The following is a 20,524-nucleotide window of genomic DNA, read 5'->3' as shown; positions in this document are numbered from 1 at the left end:
AACCATCCCTTGAAGATTGTGAGCCCTCGCGGGCAGGGTCCTCTCTCCTCCTGTACCAGTTATGACTTGTATTGTTTAAGATTATTGTACTTGTTTTTATGTATACCCCCCTCACATGTAAAGCGCCATGGAATAAATGGCGCTATAACAATAAATAATAATAATAATAAAAGTATAATAGAAACCTTCTCACCACTTCGGTATTTATTTATCACCCACTCCTTTTGCTTCCAAATACTCATATACTCATCAAATACTCAACATGTGAACATGGCCTTAGAGTTATTGATATGAGGCAATAAATGACCTTTTTCTTTAACGGATGGTTGGTAGTATGACACTTGTATGGTCAGGGATGTCAGCCAAGCAGGTGTTAATTTAGGCTTGGTGCCTGGATGTAAAGATTCACATTTATTTTGTACATCAACAGTAAAGGACAGGAATAACTGTCTGAGCCTGACTTCCCGGTCTATAGTGCATTCATTGATCCTACTTTGCCTAATGCTATACAGCTAATCTTTCACATTGTATATACACTAACTAGGCTCTGTCTGAAAAAAAGGCCTATTATATTTAATGTACAGTATATTGCCATATTTCCTAATACCCTCTGAAGGACAAACATATTCTTAAAGATCTACCATGAAACAATGCTATTTAAATATTGTGCAAGTGTATTGTTTAGCTTCTGCTCCATATCTACAATTATAGAATGTGCTCTAACATATGTCTCATAAAGTTTTCAGATTTTACAATACAGTGGTGCATAACTGCATAAAAAAAGGAAAATAATACCTGGTTCACCTCTTCGGCCTCTCTTGCCTCTTTGCCCGGGTGGACCTATAATGAAAAATAGAAATGCTCAGCTTTGGTGCTTAGATAAATGTGATGTATTTGCCAATGAAAGGTTTTTCTACTTCAAGTTATTGTTGGCTGCACACATATAAAGCAAGCATTTCTATTCCACTGTTCTATAAAGAGCTATAGCCATACATTGTGAGGGCCATGACTGGTTTACATGATGGTCTGACCTTGTCAGTGGATTGAACCCGTGACCTTTCAGTAAGGGCATTAGCAAAGGCTGGAGCCGAAGAAATTACTTCTAAGGTAATTTCATGACTTTGCTATTAATGTTCATGACAAGCAATTATTCACAGGTTATTCATTATGGATGAATTGTAGATTGAAGTTTTCATTGAACTACCAAAGGCAATTTACAAAATACCTAGTCTACACGTATACAGCAAGTCTAAAGCAGCAGAACCACATGACAAAAGTATGTCACGCTAAGATCCAAGGAAACAACGTCTATGGTAAAAGGCAAAAAACAACTCTAAATCTCAGCAAACATGGATGTGTTCTCCACATGACTTATAGAGTTATGCATTATGTATGCCCTACCTACATGTACAGTGCTATGCATGAGATGTAATCAGTCACATTGGTTACTGTCCCTAATGGGGATCATAATGTCACATTCCTGGGTCAATCACTGCTACTAGATCCAATTACCTATTTAGCCTATTAACCTTACCATGCCTGACATGTATCAGACCCTGTTCAGCCATTCCACACCAAAAAGTCACAATAGATAAGAATGTAATGCAAGTAAATAAGATTTTAGAGAACCCTATTTTCTTTATATGTTGCAAATAATTTGTGTAAATCTGTGTAAAAATTGTCATCAAAATCAATCTAAAAATTGGTAGGATTATTTTACAGAATTTAGGGTTCATTTCCTACAGATTCTTCCACGTGTATTTTTGAATCATGGGGCATCTTAATCTCACTTTCCTCCTCCACCTTCTTTCTCCATAGAATTCTCCTTGTGCAAATATAATCTGATCCCTCAGTGAGCAGTCTTGTCTTGAGCGAGATTGCTTTTAAAATAGTTTTTAAGAGTGAATGATAAGTTCAGGTAACAGGGAGAAGGTAAAAGAGGCTCATAAGTGGAGGAAAAGACAGAATTCTCTGATATGAACTATTACAAAGTTTCTTATGTTGGTTTGTACCATTTATTTATGTTGAACATTGGACAGGTAAACTAACAGCTGATATATGCTGCCCAATCTATGGACAGCATGCATCACACCATGGCTGTATGCATGGCAGCAGACGGTGGCTGCAGCATTTCAGAGAAAAACATAGTTTAATAGCTGCCTGGAACCGAGCCGCACAGGAGACTAGTTGCACAGCGGCTTCTCCCCACTCACTGCCAGTGACTGACAGGTCTCTCCCTCTAGCCAGGGAGACCCACTAGTCCGACTAGTCTACTGTGTGTCCTTGGAGGCAACTAAACTATATCTTTCTCTGAAATGCTGCAGCATTTCAGAGTTAAACATATATGGCATAAATAATGCAGCCACTGTCTTATATATGCTGCCTGTGGATCGGGCAATATGTATCAGCTGTGAGGTTCCCTATAAAAGAACAGTGACCATTTAATTACACTGAGTGTGATAGAAAGAATGTCAATCAGTCTCTACTGGTGCATCTTGCTAGTCTCTACTGGTGCATCTTTCTATAAAGCAACATGAAACTCAAGCACATCATGTCACTAAGCTGTGCCATTCTAAGGGTAGGATCATATAAACCTTTAAAACATTGGCCAGAGTTTCATGCAGAAAGTAGGACAATTTTTTCCCCACTTTTCATTAGTGGGCAGTCTGTATGCTATCCATTTTATTTATAACAGCAGTTACTAATTATTTACAGGATTGTTTACAGTTTCTTATGTTACAGAATTGCAATGTATCTGTAAAAATCGGATCCTTAAAGAGAATCATCACCAGGCTTTTGCTACCTCATCAGAGAGCAGTATAATGTAGGAAAAGAGAAGCTGAATCCAATGCTATATCACTTAGATTACTGGGTGTAGTATTTCTGATACAATCAGAGCGTTTATATTTAGAAAGAGGCAGAGCTGAGGAAGCTAACCCCTCCCACACCATGTTTGTAAACAGTGAGGTGCCTATCACAGAGGAGGGGGTGTTGCCGTACTAGTGTAGTTAGGCAATGTTAATCTCTTAGTGATAAATCCTTCACAGTTAGTAAACACCAGCACACACTGTGGCAAGTGACACATCCCTGAATTCTGTGTTTCATCCTCTATCGCTTGCTGTCTTCAGATTACATAGCAAAAACCTGCTGACAGATTCCCTTTAACTGTGGCATCCAATTTTTTTTCTCACACCCCTAGACTTGAATGGAAGAGTATCATCTGATTTACAGAGGAAAATCATGCAAGAGGCAATTCTTTTCACACACCAATTTGGTCAGTGAAAGAAATCATTCTCCTGAACTGCCCCACTGAAAAACATTGGACCGATGCAATCAATTTTTTTAACGGATATCACTCGGACTGAAAATATGGTCGTGTGCACAAGTCCTGATGCATAATGAGTCAGGGTACTCTTAGGGTGCAGTCACCCTAAACGATACACTAGCAATCCCGACAACAATACGACCTTGTCCTGCTGGTTCCTCGCTACATGATCGCTGGTGAGCTGTCAAACAGGCAGACTCACCAGCGATCAGGACCAGCGAGGACCCTGGTATCCAAGGTAAATATTGGGTAACTAGGCGCGCGCGTCACTTACCCGCTGTGTACCTTGGATACCAGCTCCCAGCACGAGCACGCAGGTATCCAAGGTACACAGCGGGTAACTAAGCGATGTGCGTGCTTAGTTACCCGATATTTACCTTGGATACCAGCTCCCAGCGTCTGCTTACAGCGCTGGAAGTTCGCTGATCGTTGGTCTCCCGATGCGTGCTGGCCAGTGGGAGACCAATGATCAAAAAATGGCCCAGGACATTAGAGCACGATCAGCGATACCCGGCGGGGGGGGCAGTCGCTGATGCGTGTCACACACAGCGAGATCGCTGTTGCACCACAAAATCAGCGATCTCGCTAGCGATCTCGCTGTGTGTGACGGGGCCTTTAATAGCGTACTGCTCCATGTTTTGTGATAAATATTGCCACATCGACAGTATATGTAATTCTATATTACTGCATTGTGAGATATATTTTTACATATTGCTAATTAAAATGTAGTAATTTATGAAATTCCTTCATTTTCAACACGGACCTATTTCTGCAAAATTTAGACAATGATAAAGTTATTTGGGCAATGTTTACTTTAATAATATAGAGTAGTCTATTAGTGTGACAGGAAAAAGGAGGATTAGCCAACCAAGTTTCCCACGTACTCCATATTTCCTAAAGAAAACAGACCTCAACTGAAAAATAGTAATTAAAATAACTCTATTACGGTATATTGAATTTAGGCATGAGACTACTAGCATTTTTTTCCCTCCACTTCAAATGGAAAACCACATTTTCTTTTTCGGTGATGATAAGAATTGTAAAGTCATTTAGGCTAGATGATGTACTTAAAAAAAAGTGCAAAATAATAAAACAATTATTAGTAATTATTCTGTTCATATGAATTTTTCACAGCTACACCAAGTATACTATATTAACAATTTTAGGTTTTTACCGGGAGAAAGAGCTTCTACGACTTGCAAGTGAAAATACATGAATTTCTCAACATGCTTAAAATTTCCAACTCGGCCTAGAGGAAACAGAAATTGGCACCTTATATAGAAAATGCCCAAGCTATTTTTTAAGGAATTCTGTTTAGTGACTTATGATTTGTTTCTAATTAGTTTAGGATAGTCATGAATTGAAGGAAATCATAAGAATGTGTAATAAAATCATAATGTAGAAATTAAATTACTATTAGTGTCCAAAATGAAAGAAAACTTTGAAGATTGGACATGGCACTTGGGTGCAGAAAAGTGTACGTGGTTTCTAGGTTATGACTTTTCTGAACTTCAATCATCAAGTTTGCCCCCTGATCATAGTACATAACGTTATGCTACAAGGTATCAAGGTATCACGTTAAAAGGAAAACACATAGACTGAAAACTAAAATAAACATTAATAACTACTGGGAATGTTTTCATGAACAACCCCTGCCCTTCACGTATGTGAAGGTTCTTCTCCCCCTTCTAATCTCCCCATCAGCTCCTTCTAACTCCTCTTTCATTGTGACATTCATTTTATTGAGTCTGCTGGAAGCAGTGGACTGAAAGGAACAACAGGGCACCTCGATGAAGGTGGAAACAGAGTTTTGGCATTAGCTTCTGAAAAGATTAGGCCGCCTCGTTTTGCATTTGAGGGAACAGTGCAGATATAGCTACATGTTCAAAAATCCTCTCAAAGGTCCTAAAATGTCACCAAAGTGAAAAAAAAGCGTCTGCATTTGTGTGTGGGCTAATGAAGTCTGTCTCTGGCAATCAAAGGATTAGTTCTCGAAGAAAACCAGCAGCAAGCTTTCGAAAGGACAGATGAATTGAGATTCCCTCTCATCAATGTTGACACTGTTTCGTAATGACCACACATTGCCGTGTTCTTGAAAATGTCATGTTCCTTTCAGGAACACAAGTGAAGGAGATGAACAGGCTAGCTACTCCATACATATATTTTTCTTCTAGACCATTTCAGTGAACACAAATAAATAATCATATAATTTCCGCATGTACCGCAAATAGCTCCAAGATGCCATTAATTTTCTATTGTGGAGGAAATGTTGATACCATCAACAAACGGAAAATGGCACGGAGTAAAATGATTTTAAGTGGAAGCACTATTTGTAAAATAGACTTGCCTTGACAATGTCTCATTGTAACACTGCCGCAGCTTGACAGAGCGCCAAGATTGTAAGGCACAGTGTCACCATGTCATCCATACAATGACATATTAGTCTCGTGAGATTCAAAGGCACACACTGTACAATAAAATGTGGCTACATAATTCATGCAATAGAACTAGACATCCATCCAGCTTATGCATTTAGGATTTTCAAAATGATTAAAAAATAGACTCTACACCGGTATATTGGTTAATACAAAATGTTCTGATCAAAAAATGTTTTAATACTATCTCATTGCGTCCTAGGATCTAATGATGATGTACTGTCCACAGTGAAAGCACACTTTGATAGATAAGGTCACTATCATGGAAAGGATATTAGTACTTTCAAATCAATCCTGATATAAAAGCCTATAAGACATTCCTTCCTATTTTACATTTTTTTTATTTCTTATTACTGTCACACAGGAAAACTGTAATGCAAATTGGAATTGTATCTCTTATAAGGACAATTTACTATATATATATATATATATATATATATAGTATACCATATATGTACACATACATATATATATATATATATATAAAGCAACAGGAGAAGCAAATAAACACGTGAATAATTAATAAAATAAACATTTTTATTGACACTACATATTAAAACTACTGCATATTAGCAGAGAGATAAAAATACATAAAGAGAGGAATAAGACCAGCACAGGAAAATCACAGGAAAAAACATATAGAAAATGGGCCTAGTGACAATATGGTATAATTCACAGATATCTATGAGTGATGGAGAAATAACAACAGGGTAGCCTTTGTAAATAATAAATGGCAATATAAATCCACATGAACAGGCAAGTAGTTACATATAAAGACAACCAACAAATATTGTAAACACACATAAATAAATAAAGATAAATCACCATATATGAATACCCAATAGCTCCAACATACGTTTCGCCAGGTGGCTTTCTCAAGGAGTATGGGACTTAAGGACTTGTCTACTTTATATTTATGCTAAAGCAGATCTGTCATAGGACTTTACATTATAATCTGAGTATTAACCCCTTCAAGACCTTAAACATATAGGTATGTCCAAGGTCGTGTCCCTGCCTTTGATGCGGGCTCCGACTCTGAGCCCACATCCTTCCCTCGTCATGTACCTCTAACAGCCGTGGTTGGATCCGTGATTTACCCCGGCTGTTAACCAGCTAAATGCCACTGTAAATCACTGTGGCATTTAATATGCGTTGGCAGAAAGCGTGTCACAGCTACTGCCCTGTCATGTGCATCGTGGGGCACTGATAGGTTGTCATGACAGCTGGGGGTGCCTATCATTGTGAATCTCCTATGAACACAAACCCGTGAACTATCAAAGCCAGTAAAAAATAAATAAATAAGAAAACAAAAGTTCAAATCACTCTCCTTTTGCTTTGCCCTAAACAAAATTAAACAATAATGACAAAAAATACACATATTTGGAAATGCTGCCATCAGAAATTTTAATCTCTGAAAATATAAAGTAAATTAATCAGATTTGTAAACGGCGTAACAAGAAAAAAAATTGAAGCTCCATAAGTAAGTTTTTATGGCCGTCACAACATTTCAATAAAATGCACTAACAGGCGATGAAAAAAATCATACCTACCCCAAAAATGTATCAAGAACTTCAGGTCGACACACAAAAAATAAGTCCTTATCCAGCCCCAGATTATGAAAAATGGAGACACTACGGGTCTCTGAAAATGGTGGCATAAATTAACTTTTTTTCTTTAAAACTTTGCATTTTGCTTTCCTCACTTAAATAAAAATGAACCTATGTACACTGTGTGCAGAATTATTAGGCAAATGAGTATTTTGATCACATCATCCTTTTTATACATGCTGTCCTACTCCAAGCTGTATAGGCTTGAAAGCCAACTGCCAATTATGTAAATCAGGTGATTTGCATCTCTGTAATGAGGAGGGGTGTGGTCTAATGACATCAACACCCTATATAAGGTGTGCTTAATTATTAGGCAACTTCCTTTCATTTGGCAAAATGGGTCAGAAAGATTTGACGGACTCTGAAAAGTCAAAAATTGTGAGATGTCTTGCAGAGGGATGCAGCAGTCTTGAAATTGCCAAACTTTTGAAGCGTGATCACTGAACAATCAAGCGTTTCATGGCAAATAGCCAACAGGGTCGCAAGAAGCGTGTTGATGAAAAAAAAGCGCAAAATAACTGCCCATGAATTGAGGAAAATCAAGCGTCAAGCTGCCAAGATGCCATTTGCCACCAGTTTTGCCATATTTCAGAGCTGCAACATTACTGAAGTATCAAAAAGCGCAAGGTGTGCCACACTCAGGGACATGGCCAAGGTAAGGAAGGCTGAAAAATAACCACCTTTGAACAAGAAACATAAGATAAAATGTTAAGACTAGGCCAAGAAATATCTTAAGACTGATTTTTCTAAGGTTTTATGAACTGATGAAATGAGAGTGACTTTTGATGGGCCAGATGGATGGGCCTGAGGCTGGATCAGTAAAGGGCAGAGAGCTCCACTCCGAATCAGACGCCAGCAAGGTGGTGGTGGGGTACTGGTATGGGCTGGTATCATCAAAGTTGAACTTGTGGGACCTTTTTGAGTTGAGGATGGAGTGAAGTTCAACTCCCAGACCTACTGCCAGTTTCTTGAAGACACCTTCTTCAAGCAGTGGTACAGGAAGAAGTCGGTATCGCTCAAGAAAAACATGATTTTCATGCAGGACAATGCTATATCACATGCATCCAAATACTCCACAGCGTGGCTGGCCAGTAAAGGTCTAAAAGAAGAAAAAATAATGACATGGCCCCCTTGTTCACCTGATCTGAACCACATAGAGAACCTGTGGTCGCTCATAAAATGTGAGATCTACAAGGAGGGAAAACAGTACACCTCTCTGAACATTGTCTGGGAGGCTGTGGTGGCTGCTGCATGCAATGTTGATCATAAACAGATCAAGCAACTGACTGAACCTATGGATGGAAGGCTTTTGAGTGTCATCGTAAAGAAAGGTGGCTATATTGGTCACTGTTTTTGTTTTTTTTTGTTTTTGAATGTCAGAAATGTTTATTTCTAAATTTTATGTTGTTATATTGGTTTACCTGGTGAAAATAAACAAGTGAGATGGGTATATACTTCTGCACAGTAATAGTTACCTGAAAAAACAGATATCCTCCTAAGATAGCAAATCTAAAAAAAAACCCACTCCAACTTCCAAAAATATTAAGCTTTGCTATTTATGAGTCATTTCGGTTGATTGAGAACATAGTTGTTCAATAATAAAAAGAATCCTCTCAAATACAACTTGCCTAATAATTCTGCACGCAGTGTATGTTTGCTGTCTGTGAACTTGTACTTAGAGATGAGTGAACTTGTTCTGAAAACATTTGCCAATCTCAAATTCAGCACAAATGTAGCACATTCGGATTCTTGTGCAGATACCCAAGCATTTTTACTAATAATCAGAAATTAGTAAAATTCAGCAAAAGTTTGTTACATGAATGCTTTTCAACTAACTCTTTTGTTATGACTTTGCCTAGGAAAGTAGTGCTGTGTGATGAGGGAAGTGTTTGATGAGGGGAGGGGGTGGGGCAGAGGAAAGGCAGTTTTTTTTTCTCAACGTTATATATGTGGAGATTCTGGCACCTAATCAGGGCGCAGAAACCATCTTGTGTCATTGGCTGCCGAAGTCACATGTCACTCTCCATATGAGCCAGACATACTTAGGATGTGAGCCAAGTAAGGCACGTGTGTGATCTTGCCCAGGCATAGGTCCGCCACTAGGTTTGCACCATTATCACACATGGCCTTCCCTGACTCCAGGTTAAGTGGAGACAACCATTGCTCAAACTCAGCTTCGATACATGTCCACTGTAACTGCGATCTCCAAGACATATCAATAAAACCCCCTAGTGACGGAGCCAATTTGCAGCTTAATGACCAGTTTTTGTGTTTTTTCTTTGTATTTTTGCATTCTGTGCAAGCTGGGGTGTGGCCTCCCTCTCCTGAGCGGAAATTGTATTTAAAGGCTTCCCCTGACTGGTGTCCAGTGGTTGGGACCCGGTCCTTGTCTGCCCTTATTCACACAGACGTCAAATTTGACACATGATAAGGTTATTAATACTAGACAGTGTAGGACCGCCCTGACCACAGAGTCACCTTGTCGATGGTAAACAAAGAAATGGGGGCACCACCGAAAGGATAATTAAAGGGATCCAACCTAGACCTAAATAGTTCATATGTTTGACAAAAAGGAGAGAAAGAAATAGGCCATGAGCAGGGGATCACCCTGAATAGGACATAGCATATATAATACAAATTTTATTAAACACAGCAAACAGCAAAAATTCTTAAAAACATTAAAAATGGTCACAGATGTGACACATACACAAATAATACAATGCTCATAATAGAGCAACCCACCTGCTACCAACTATCACCCTCACCCTCACCGAAAAACCAGGGGAGAGCTCAACGATCACTGGGTTTTGGCCGTTGCAGCTGAAAAGAGGAAATCGGAAAAACCAGGGGAAGAGTCTTGAGGAGATCATTTGCATATTCCCAGTGCCTTCTGGGATAAGTGAAGAGTCTCCGCGAGCTCAACGATCACTGGGTTTTGGCCGTTGCAGCTGAAAAGAGGAAATCGGAAAAACCAGGGGAAGAGTCTTGAGGAGATCATTTGCATATTCCCAGTGCCTTCTGGGATAAGTGAAGAGTCTCCGCGAGCTCAACGATCACTGGGTTTTGGCCGTTGCAGCTGAAAAGAGGAAATCGGAAAAACCAGGGGAAGAGTCTTGAGGAGATCATTTGCATATTCCCAGTGCCTTCTGGGATAAGTGAAGAGTCTCCGCGAGCTCAACGATCACCGGGTTTTCGCCGTTGCAGCTGAAAAGAGGAAATCGGAAAAACAGGGGGAAGAGTCTTGAGGAGATCATTTGCATATTCCCAGTGCCTTCTGGGATAAGTGAAGAGTCTCCGCGAGCTCAACGATCACTGGGTTTTGGCCATTGCAGCTGAAAAGAGGAAATCGGAAAAACCAGGGGAAGAGTCTTGAGGAGATCATTTGCATATTCCCAGTGCCTTCTGGGATAAGTGAAGAGTCTCCGCGAGCTCAACGATCACTGGGTTTTGGCCGTTGCAGCTGAAAAGAGGAAATCGGAAAAACCAGGGGAAGAGTCTTCAGGAGATCATTTGCATATTCCCAGTGCCTTCTGGGATAAGTGAAGAGTCTCCGCGAGCTCAACGATCACTGGGTTTTGGCCGTTGCAGCTGAAAAGAGGAAATCGGAAAAACCAGGGGAAGAGTCTTGAGGAGATCATTTGCATATTCCCAGTGCCTTCTGGGATAAGTGAAGAGTCTCCGCGAGCTCAACGATCACTGGGTTTTGGCCGTTGCAGCCGAAAAGAGGAAATCGGAAAAACCGCGCGCCTATCGGTTGGTTCATCTTTCATCGTTTTTAAGAAATCTCAAGATGGAAGAGGCCAGGAGCCATTTGGTGAGCTGCATTTCTTGCTACATGTTCACAGATTTACCAGTGGAAAAGCCAAACTTCACATGCCACAAATGCAAGCTTGTGTCCCTGTTGGAGGAAAAGTTGGAAAATCTCGAAGAGAGGTTAGCTACATTGAAGATCATTAAGGAAGGTGAAGAGTTCTTGGACAGAGCAGAATTATCTCTTCATGTTACAGAAAGAGAAGAAATTCGAAGTGCACCTGAAGAAACAGAGGAATGGAGACATGTGACCCAGAGAAGCAGGAGGATCAGGAGGCAGTCAGCACCCATACTGCTCAGAAACCAGTACCAGGCTCTCACGCAGGAAAACGATGAAGAAATACATCAGGATAAGACTTTGCCAACAAACAGCAACCTTGTACGCCCTCAGAGTCCTCCTGGATGGAGAAAGAAAAATGTTGTGAAGAAGAAACGGAGAGTGGTGGTCATGGGGGATTCCCTGTTGAGAGGAACAGAGGCCGCTATCTGCAGACCGGATATAACTTCAAGAGAAATGTGCTGTCTTCCAGGTGCAAAAATTAAAGATGTGTCTGACAGGATATCAGGACTCCTCAGACCTACAGATGACTACCCATTCCTGCTACTACATGTGGGGACAAATGACACATCAAGAAACGACCTGGAAACCATCTGCAGAGACTTTGAAGACTTAGGCAAGAAAGTGAAAGAACTGGGAGCGCAGGTGGTCTTCTCTTCCATCCTCCCAGTGGATGGCCAAGGAACAAGGAGGTGGAATAAGATTCTGCAGGTGAACAACTGGCTACGTCGATGGTTGGGTCAGCAACGATTTGGATTTCTGGATCACGGAGTGAACTACTTATACGATGGACTACTTGCTAGAGATGGGGTGCACCTTACGAAGACTGGAAAGCATGTATTTGGAAGTCGCCTTGCTACACTTGTAAGGAGAGCTTTAAACTAGAACAACATGGGAAGGGAAGCAAAAGACCAGAAAAAGCCATACACCTGACAAATGCTATTGAGAACTCTGCTATTAGAAGTGGAAAGGAAGAACAAAGACGAAAGAATCTAATTAATAAAAATATTGGAGAAAGAGAAACCAATCACAAACTAAAATGTTTCTATATTAATGCACAAAGCATGGGCAACAAACAAGGAGAATTGGAACTACTAACACAGGAAAAGAAATATGATGTCATTGGAATCACTGAAACTTGGTGGGACAATACACATGATTGGAATACAAGACTAGAAGGATACAACTTATTTGCAAGAAACAGACTTGATAAACGAGGAGGGGGTGTCGCATTGTATGTTAGAAACGCGTATATCTGCACAGAGATTGAAGCTTCAGAGACTGGGAGTTCTGTGGAAACTGTTTGGGTAAGAATACAAGGACAGAACAATGGAAAGGACACCATTGTAGGCATTTACTACAGGCCGCCTGTGCAAGCTGAAGATATGGATGAACTCTTTATGCATCAAATGGCCAAGTTCTCCAAAAAATATGACATAGTTGTCATGGAAGATTTCAACTATCCAGACATTTGTTGGGAATCTCTCTCAGGCAAAACTAACAGGTCAAGGAAATTCTTATCCTCTCTTGCTGACAACTTTATCTTCCAAAAGGTAAGGGAGAAAACAAGGGGAACTGCTACCTTGGATCTAATCCTTATAAACAGGGAGGAAATGGTTGAGGAGGTAAAAGTGGCTGGGACCCAAGGAGGTAGCAACCATGCTATTTTGGATAACTAGAGGCGGAAGACCTGTGAAGACTCAGAAGTCAAGGTTAGATTTCAGAAAGGCAGATTTTAAGGGATTCAGAAAGAGAATTGGAGGGATCCAATGGCTGGATATCCTTAAAGACAAAAATGTCCAGGAAGGATGGGAAATCTTGAAAAATGAAATTCTCAAAGCACAGTTGTTAACAATTCCGAAAAGAGGGAAGAATAGGAATCATTTAAGGAAACCAGGATGGATGAACACAGAACTTAAGCACATGCTAAAAAGGAAGAAAAAAATGTTTATAAAATGGAAAGAGGGAGGCATATCTAAAGAAGAATATAATGCTGTCTGCAGAACCTGCAGGGCACAAATCAGATTACTAAAGCTGAAAATGAATTGAGGCTTGCAAGAGATGTCAAAAGCAATATTAAAGGATTTTGGGGATATGTCAAAAGTAAAAGAAAAGTCAAAGATGCTATAGGATTTTTACAGGATGAAAATGATGAAATGGTAAGACAGGATGTTGAGAAGGCTGAACTTTTAAATTCCTATTTTGCATCTGTTTTCTCTCAGAAAGGAAATGTAACATCAACTGTTATTCACTGTCCTATTAAGGGAATAGAAGAATCCAGGATATCTATAAACAGAAAGATAGTGAGGAAACACTTAGCTAACCTAAATGAATTCAAGTCTCCAGGTCCAGATGAATTACACCCAAGAGTACTGAAGGAGATAGCAGAAGAAATTTTTGAACCCCTCTCCATAATCTTTGAAAATTCTTGGAGAACAGGAGAAGTCCCAGAAGACTGGAGAAGAGCAAATGTTGTTCCTATCTTCAAAAAGGGGAAGAAGGTGGACCCAGGCAACTATAGGCCGGTGAGTCTGACTTCTATACCAGGAAAGATCTTTGAACAAATTATTAAACAACATGTATGTCAATACCTGGATAAGAATGAAGTGATTAAACAGAGTCAGCATGGGTTTGTAACCAATAAGTCATGTCAGACTAACTTAATTTCCTTCTATGATGGTATCACTGATTGGGTGGATCAAGGAAATGCTGTAGATATAGTATATCTTGACTTCAGCAAAGCATTTGACAAAGTCTCTCATACAATCCTTATTGAAAAAATGACTAAGTATGGAATGGACAAGGCAACTGTTAGGTGGATTCATAACTGGCTTAGTGATCGGACCCAAAGAGTGGTCATAAATGGCTGCACATCCAGTTGGAAGAATGTCTCAAGTGGGGTACCACAGGGCTCTGTCCTGGGCCCTGTATTGTTCAACATCTTTATCAATGATTTAGATGAAGGAATTGAGGGTAAACTGATTAAATTTGCTGATGACACAAAGCTAGGAGGGATAGCTAATACTAGAGAAGAGAGAGAGAGGATTCAAAAAGATTTAAATAAACTGGAGAAGTGGGCAGCAACTAACAGAATGGTTTTTAACAGGGAGAAATGCAAAGTACTACATCTGGGCAATAAAAAAAGCAGATATAGAATGGGAGGAATAGGGCTAAGTGACAGCACATGTGAAAAAGACTTGGGTATACTAATAGATCACAGACTGAATATGAGTCAACAGTGTGATGCAGCAGCAAAAAAGGCAAATGCAATTCTAGGATGTATTAACAGAAGCATACAGTCTACATCACGTGAAGTCATTATTTCCCTCTACTCCTCTTTGGTCAGACCTCATCTGGAATATTGTGTCCAGTTTTGGGCACCACATTTTAAAAAAGACATCAACAAACTGGAGCAAGTTCAGAAAAGAGCGACCAGAATGGTGACCGGTCTGCAAACCCTGTCTTATGAGGAAAGGTTGCAGGATTTGGGAATGTTTAGTTTGCAAAAGAGAAGACTGAGAGGAGACTTAATAGCTGTCTACAAATATCTAAAGGGCTGTCACATTTTAGAAGGATCAACTTTATTCTCATTTGCACGAGGAAAGACTAGAAGCAATGGGATGAAACTGAATGGAAGGAGACACAGATTAGATATTAGAAAAACTTTTTGACAGTTAGAGTGATCAATGAGTGGAACAGGCTGCCACGAGAAGTGGTGCGTTCTCCTTCAATGGAAGTCTTCAAACAGAGGCTGGACAGACATCTGACTGGGATGATTTAGCGAATCCTGCTTTGAGCAGGGGGTTGGACCAGATGGCCCAGGAGGTCCCTTCCAACGCTACGATTCTATGATTCTATGATGCCTATATCCCTAGGTCCATGTAAACAGTATTCTCAATAGGAGAATTAGTAAGCCCACACATAGGTAATATAGAGCATATGAGTCAGAAACACCAATAATATACAAATACAGAGAAAAAATGATGCAATTCCAACTCAATAATTACAAAAAAACAGAGTACAATGGATAATGTATACCAAAGAAGATGCTGATCACTCTGAGGTGCATAAAAAAGATAGAAATGCACACTAAATAGACCTCATATATGCGTAGAGGTACCCCAGCCCAAGATCAGGCATAGGGAACATCAAGGACCAGATCAGCCAGACCATTAGGGGCTAGAGAGGGTCTAAGTGGACAGAGAAAATCTCCATAACGACCCCAAATGATAACCACACATACAAATCAGCACTATACAAAAACCATGAGAAGTGAAGTGGGGCAGACCTTGTACTGTTTTTTTGTAATTATTGGGTTGGAATTGCATCATTTTTTCATTGTATTTGTATATTATTGGCGTTTATTTATGAAAAAACAATTATGGCAAAAATTTTAACAATTTTGTAATTTTCAAACTTATAATTTTTATGCCCTTAAATCAGAGAGATGTGTCACAAAAATACTTAATAAATAACATTTCCCACATCAGCACAATTTTGGAACCAAGATTTTTTTTGTTAGGAAGTTATAAGGGTTAAAAGTTGACCAGCGATTTCTCAATTTACAAAACCATTTTTTTAGGGACCACATCACATTTGAAGTCACTTTGAGAGTTCAATATGACAGAAAATACACAAAAGTGACACCATTCTAAAAACTGCACCCCTCAAGGTGCTCAAAACCTCATTCAAGATGTTTATTATCCCTTTATGTGCTTCACAGGAACTGAAGCAATATGGAAGGAAAAAATTAACATTTAACTTTTTTTTACAAACATTTTATTCAGAACCAATTTTTTTATTTTCACAAGTGTAAAAAGAGAAAATGAACCACAAAATTTGTTGTGCAATTTCTCCTGAATATGCCGATACCCCATATGTGGGGGCAAACCACTGTTTGGGCGCACAGCAGGGCTTGGAACGGAAGGAGCGCCCTTTGACTTTTTCAATGCAGAATTGGCTGGAAATTAGATCGGACGCCATGTTGCGTTTGGAGAGCCCTTGATGTGCCTAGACAGTGGAAACCACCAACAAGTGACCCCATTTTGGAAACTAGACCTCTTAAGGAATTATCTGGATGTGTGGTGAGCACTTTGAACCTCCAAGTGCTTCACAGAAGTTTATAACGTAGAGCCGTGAAAATAAAAAATATTTTTTTTTCCACAAAAATGATCTTTTTTGCCCCCAAATTTTTATTTTACAAGGGTAACAGGATAAATTAGACCCCCAACGTTGTTGTGCAATTTGTCCAGAGTATGCCCATACCAAATATGTGGGGGTAAACCACTGTTTGGGCGCATGGCAGAGCTCAGAAGGGAAGGAGCACGGTTTGACTTTTTCAATGCAGAGTTGGCAGGAATTGAGATTGGACGCCATGTCACATTTGGAGTCCCTGATTTGCCTAAACAGTGAAAAAAACCCACAAGTGACCCCATTTTGGAAACTAGACCCCTTAAGGAACTTATCTAGATGTGTGGTGAGCACTTTAAACCACCAAGTGCTTCACAGAAGTTTATAACCCTGAGCAGTTAATATAAAAAATATAATTTTTTTCCTCAAATATGATTTTTTTAGCCCATTATTTTTTATTTTCACAAGGCTAACAGGAGAAATTGGACCACAAAAGTTGTTGTGCAATTTGTCCTGAGTACACTGATACCCTATATGTGGGGGGAACCACTGTTTGGGTGCATGGGAGAGCTCGGAAGGGAAGGAGTGCTGTTTTGGAATGCAGACTTTGATGGAATGTTCTGCGGGCGTCATGTTGCGTTTGCAGAGCCCCTGATGTGCTTAAACAGTAGAAACCCCCCACGTGTGACCCCATTTTGGAAACTAGACCCCCCAAGGAGCTTTTCTAGATGTGTTTTGAACACTTAGAACCCCCAAGTGCTTCACACAAGTTTATAACGAAGAGCCATGAAAATAAAAAATCATTTTTTCCACAAAAGTGATTTTTTTGGCCCCCAATTTTTTTATTTTCCCAAGAGTAACAGGAGAGATTAGACCCCCAAATTTAGTATGCAACTTGTCCTGACTACACTGATGCCCCATATGTTGGAGTAAACCACTGTTTGGGCACACGTCTGGGCTCGGAAGGGAGGGAGCACCATTTGACATTTTGAATGCTAAATTGGCTGCAATCAATGGTGGCACCATGTCGCATTTGGAGACCCCCTGATGTGCCTAAATAGTGGAAACCCCTCAATTCTACCTCCCACCCTAACCCCAACACACCCCTAATTGTAATCCCAACCCTAACCCCAACCCTAATTCTAACCCTAACACTAATTCCAACCTTAACCCTAATTCTAACTCTAACCCTAACCCTAAAGGAAAAATGAAAACAAATATATTTTCTTTATTTCATTATTGTTCCCTAACTAAGGGGGTGATAAAGGAGGGATTATTTAATATTGTTTTTATTTTGATCACTGTGATAGGGTTTATCACAGTGATTAAAATGTACCTGGAATGAATGAATGAAATCTGCCGGACAGTTAAAAAGTGGAGGTTCTGCGGCCAGAGACCTGTGTGAGAATACTTGCCACAGTGATGGAGGAGAAAGAGGCAGCAGATGCAGTTGATGGGGTGGCTGATGTGTAACGAGGCCCACTACTCCACATTTTAGCGCAGTGAGATTCACAGACTTAAACATGTTGATCGCGCATGTTCATGCATGCATGTAAGAGTCAAATTATTGGATTTTTTTGTCTCTACTCAGTCATTTTTTACAAAGTTGGCAGATAACGAGAGTTGGGTCATCCTTTGCAGTGTCATAATAGGCCCAGGCTTGCCAACCCTTGTTGCCCCGTGAACTGCAGACCCAAGACCACTGCTTGCCATAGCCAAAGTTGTGGCTGAGGATGCAGTGCTTGTTGTGGTTGCATCAATCAGTATCTGTGCAGGAAACTGCAACATAACCTACTTGTCTTCCTCCTCCACCAACTCTGCACCAAGTGTGATCTACAACCTCTTCATCATCCTCTCTGTTCTCCCACTCCTCGCCCAGAGAGTCACCCTTCTCCTATTCCTACCCTGACAGCACAGTACAGCTTGCGTGCACCTCAGGTAATTGAGTCTCATCAGGATCACCTCCAATGGATAACGTCTGGTGACAAGGGTCTGGATTCTGCTTGGCCCCTACTTCATCTGGCTTTGGATACATCTGAAAAAAATGTTGCTCATCGGTGGAGATGCTTTCCTCCTCTTGAGTCTGTGAACCTTTGGAGCAGAACTCTGATGCCCATGGAATAGAATGTGCTAACAGCTCTGCAGATTTGTCCATCTGATGTTCCCTACAGTCAGATGGGTGATTGGAAAGTTGTGATGCGGAGGACCAAGGGTAATTGGGGTGACACTTCTGAGGAATGTGCTGTGTATAATGTTAAGGTGGAGGAAGATGAGGAGAGGCCACTTGGTGCAGTGATAGCCATCCACTTGAGCACATGCTCTTTCTGGCCCTCATTTACAAGGCATACCTCTGTGCAGCTGCCAAATAAAGGGAGTTGAGTAGCCCATCCCAGGGCCGCCATCAGGGCATGACAGGCATTACACCTGTATGGGGCCCCAGTGAACAGGGGGGCCCGCCCGGGCCCGGCGGGCACGGCGGCGCCTGAGCAAGCTGGGCGCTGCAGCCTGGTTTGCGCTCGCCGCTCAGGTCCTGGCCGGGCCCCCCCTACAATTATTTCAGCGGTTCGGGCCCCCATTCTCCCCCTCAGCCTGCTCTGCCTGTGTCGGATGGTCACTGCAGCTCCGCCCCCGGCTCACGTGATGTGACGTCACACATTGCCTCTTCACTTCCTCATTCCTGAGAAAGCTGAAGAGCGGTGTGCACGTGGCATCGGTGTGGGAGCGGCTGCAGGCCTGCAGCAGAGCAGAAGACGTTGGGCCCCTGGGCTGGGTGGCAGTCTGACGGTGCTGTGGAGGTAAGTGAATTCTTTTTATGTCTGTATGTCTGGCTGCAGCCTGCTGATCATGGGGATGGGGACATTGGGCCGAGGGCCTGTTGTCTCAGTCTGATCATGGGGGTGAGTCTCTGGGGGCCCCGGCGCCTGGGGCTGGTTGCTGTCTGAACATGGGGGGGGAAGTCTGGGGGCCCCGGCGCCGTAGGCTGGTTGTCTGATCACAGGGGGGGAGTCTGGGGGCCCGGGGGGGCTGGTTGTGTCTTATCATGGGGACATTGGGGGGCCTGGGGGACCCAGGGGCCCAACTGATGATGGCGGGACCCAGGGGCCCGGCTGTCCGTGGGTGGTCACCCCGGGGCCCGCCCGGCTGTTCGTGTGGGATCACCCAGGGGCCCACCTGGCTGTCCATGGGGGGGCCTGGGGGACCCAGGGGCCCAGCTGATGATGTGGGGGACCCAGGGGCCCGCCCAGCTGTCCGTGGGGGGTCACCCAGGGGCCCGCCCGGCTGTCCGTGGGGGGTCACCCAGGGGCCCACCCAGCTGTCCGTGGGGGGTCACCCAGGGGCCCGCCCGGCTGTCCGTGGTGGGTCACCCAGGGGCCCGCCCGGCTGTCCGTGGGGGGTCACCCAGGGGCCCGCACAGCTGTCCGTGGGGGGGTCTGGGGGAGCCAGGGGCCCAGCTGATGATGGGGGGCCTGGCTGTTCACGGGGGGGTCTGAGGGGCCCGGCTGATGGGGGGGTCTGAGTGGCCCAGCTGATGGGGGGGCCCAGGAGGCCCGACTGATGGGGTGAGCCAGGGCCCAGGGGGACAGATCTCCAGTGCCAAGATTAGTAGGCACATTGTCTCCACCTGCAGCTCAGCCCGTAGTCCTATCCTTTTAGTTATCACAGACTGTGCTGACCAGTACCAGCATGTTGACTGTCTCCTCCTGCAGCTCAGCCCATAGTCCTATCCTTTCCGTCAGCACAGACTGTGCTGCACAAGCACAGAACCAGCATGTTGACTGTCTCCACCTGCATCTCAGCCTGTAGTCCTATCCTTTTAGTCAGCATAGACTGTGCTTACTATTACCAGCATGTTGACTGTGTCCACCTGCAGCTCAGCCTGTAGTCCTATCCTTTTAGTCAGCATAGACTGTGCTGACCAGTACCAGCATGTTGACTGTCTCCATCTGCAGCTCAGCCTGTGGTCCTATATGGGGTATCAGCCTACTCAGGACAAATTGCACAACTACTGTTAGGGTCCAATTTCTCATGTTACACTTGGGGAAAAACAAACATTGGGTGTGAAAAGATCATTTTTGTGAAAGTAAAATTAGATTTTAGATTGGCGCCTAATAAAAACCAAATACAAGCGGTTAGTATGTTAATCAAAAGCCCAAGACAA

At 42.1% G+C, this 20,524-nt stretch overlaps 1 protein-coding gene across 1 annotated transcript in view; it reads right to left on the bottom strand.

Annotated features, from left to right (window-relative positions):
• LOC141086049 (collagen alpha-1(XXV) chain-like) overlaps positions 1–20,524 on the bottom strand; it is a 406,635-nt gene that overhangs the window by 14,745 nt on the left and 371,366 nt on the right. Inside the window, exon 3 of the mRNA XM_073571768.1 lies at positions 796–840. Within this exon, the coding sequence (XP_073427869.1) occupies positions 796–840 (45 nt within the window). The remainder of the gene's footprint in view (positions 1–795; positions 841–20,524) is intronic.

This window comes from Dendrobates tinctorius, unplaced genomic scaffold, assembly GCF_039654945.1.
Source record: "Dendrobates tinctorius isolate UK_male_01 unplaced genomic scaffold, ASM3965494v1 ptg000030l, whole genome shotgun sequence".
NCBI classification, from domain to species: Eukaryota; Metazoa; Chordata; class Amphibia; order Anura; family Dendrobatidae; genus Dendrobates; species Dendrobates tinctorius.
Note: the sequence above shows the minus strand (reverse complement) of the source record. Positions and strands in the feature narration are given on the sequence as shown.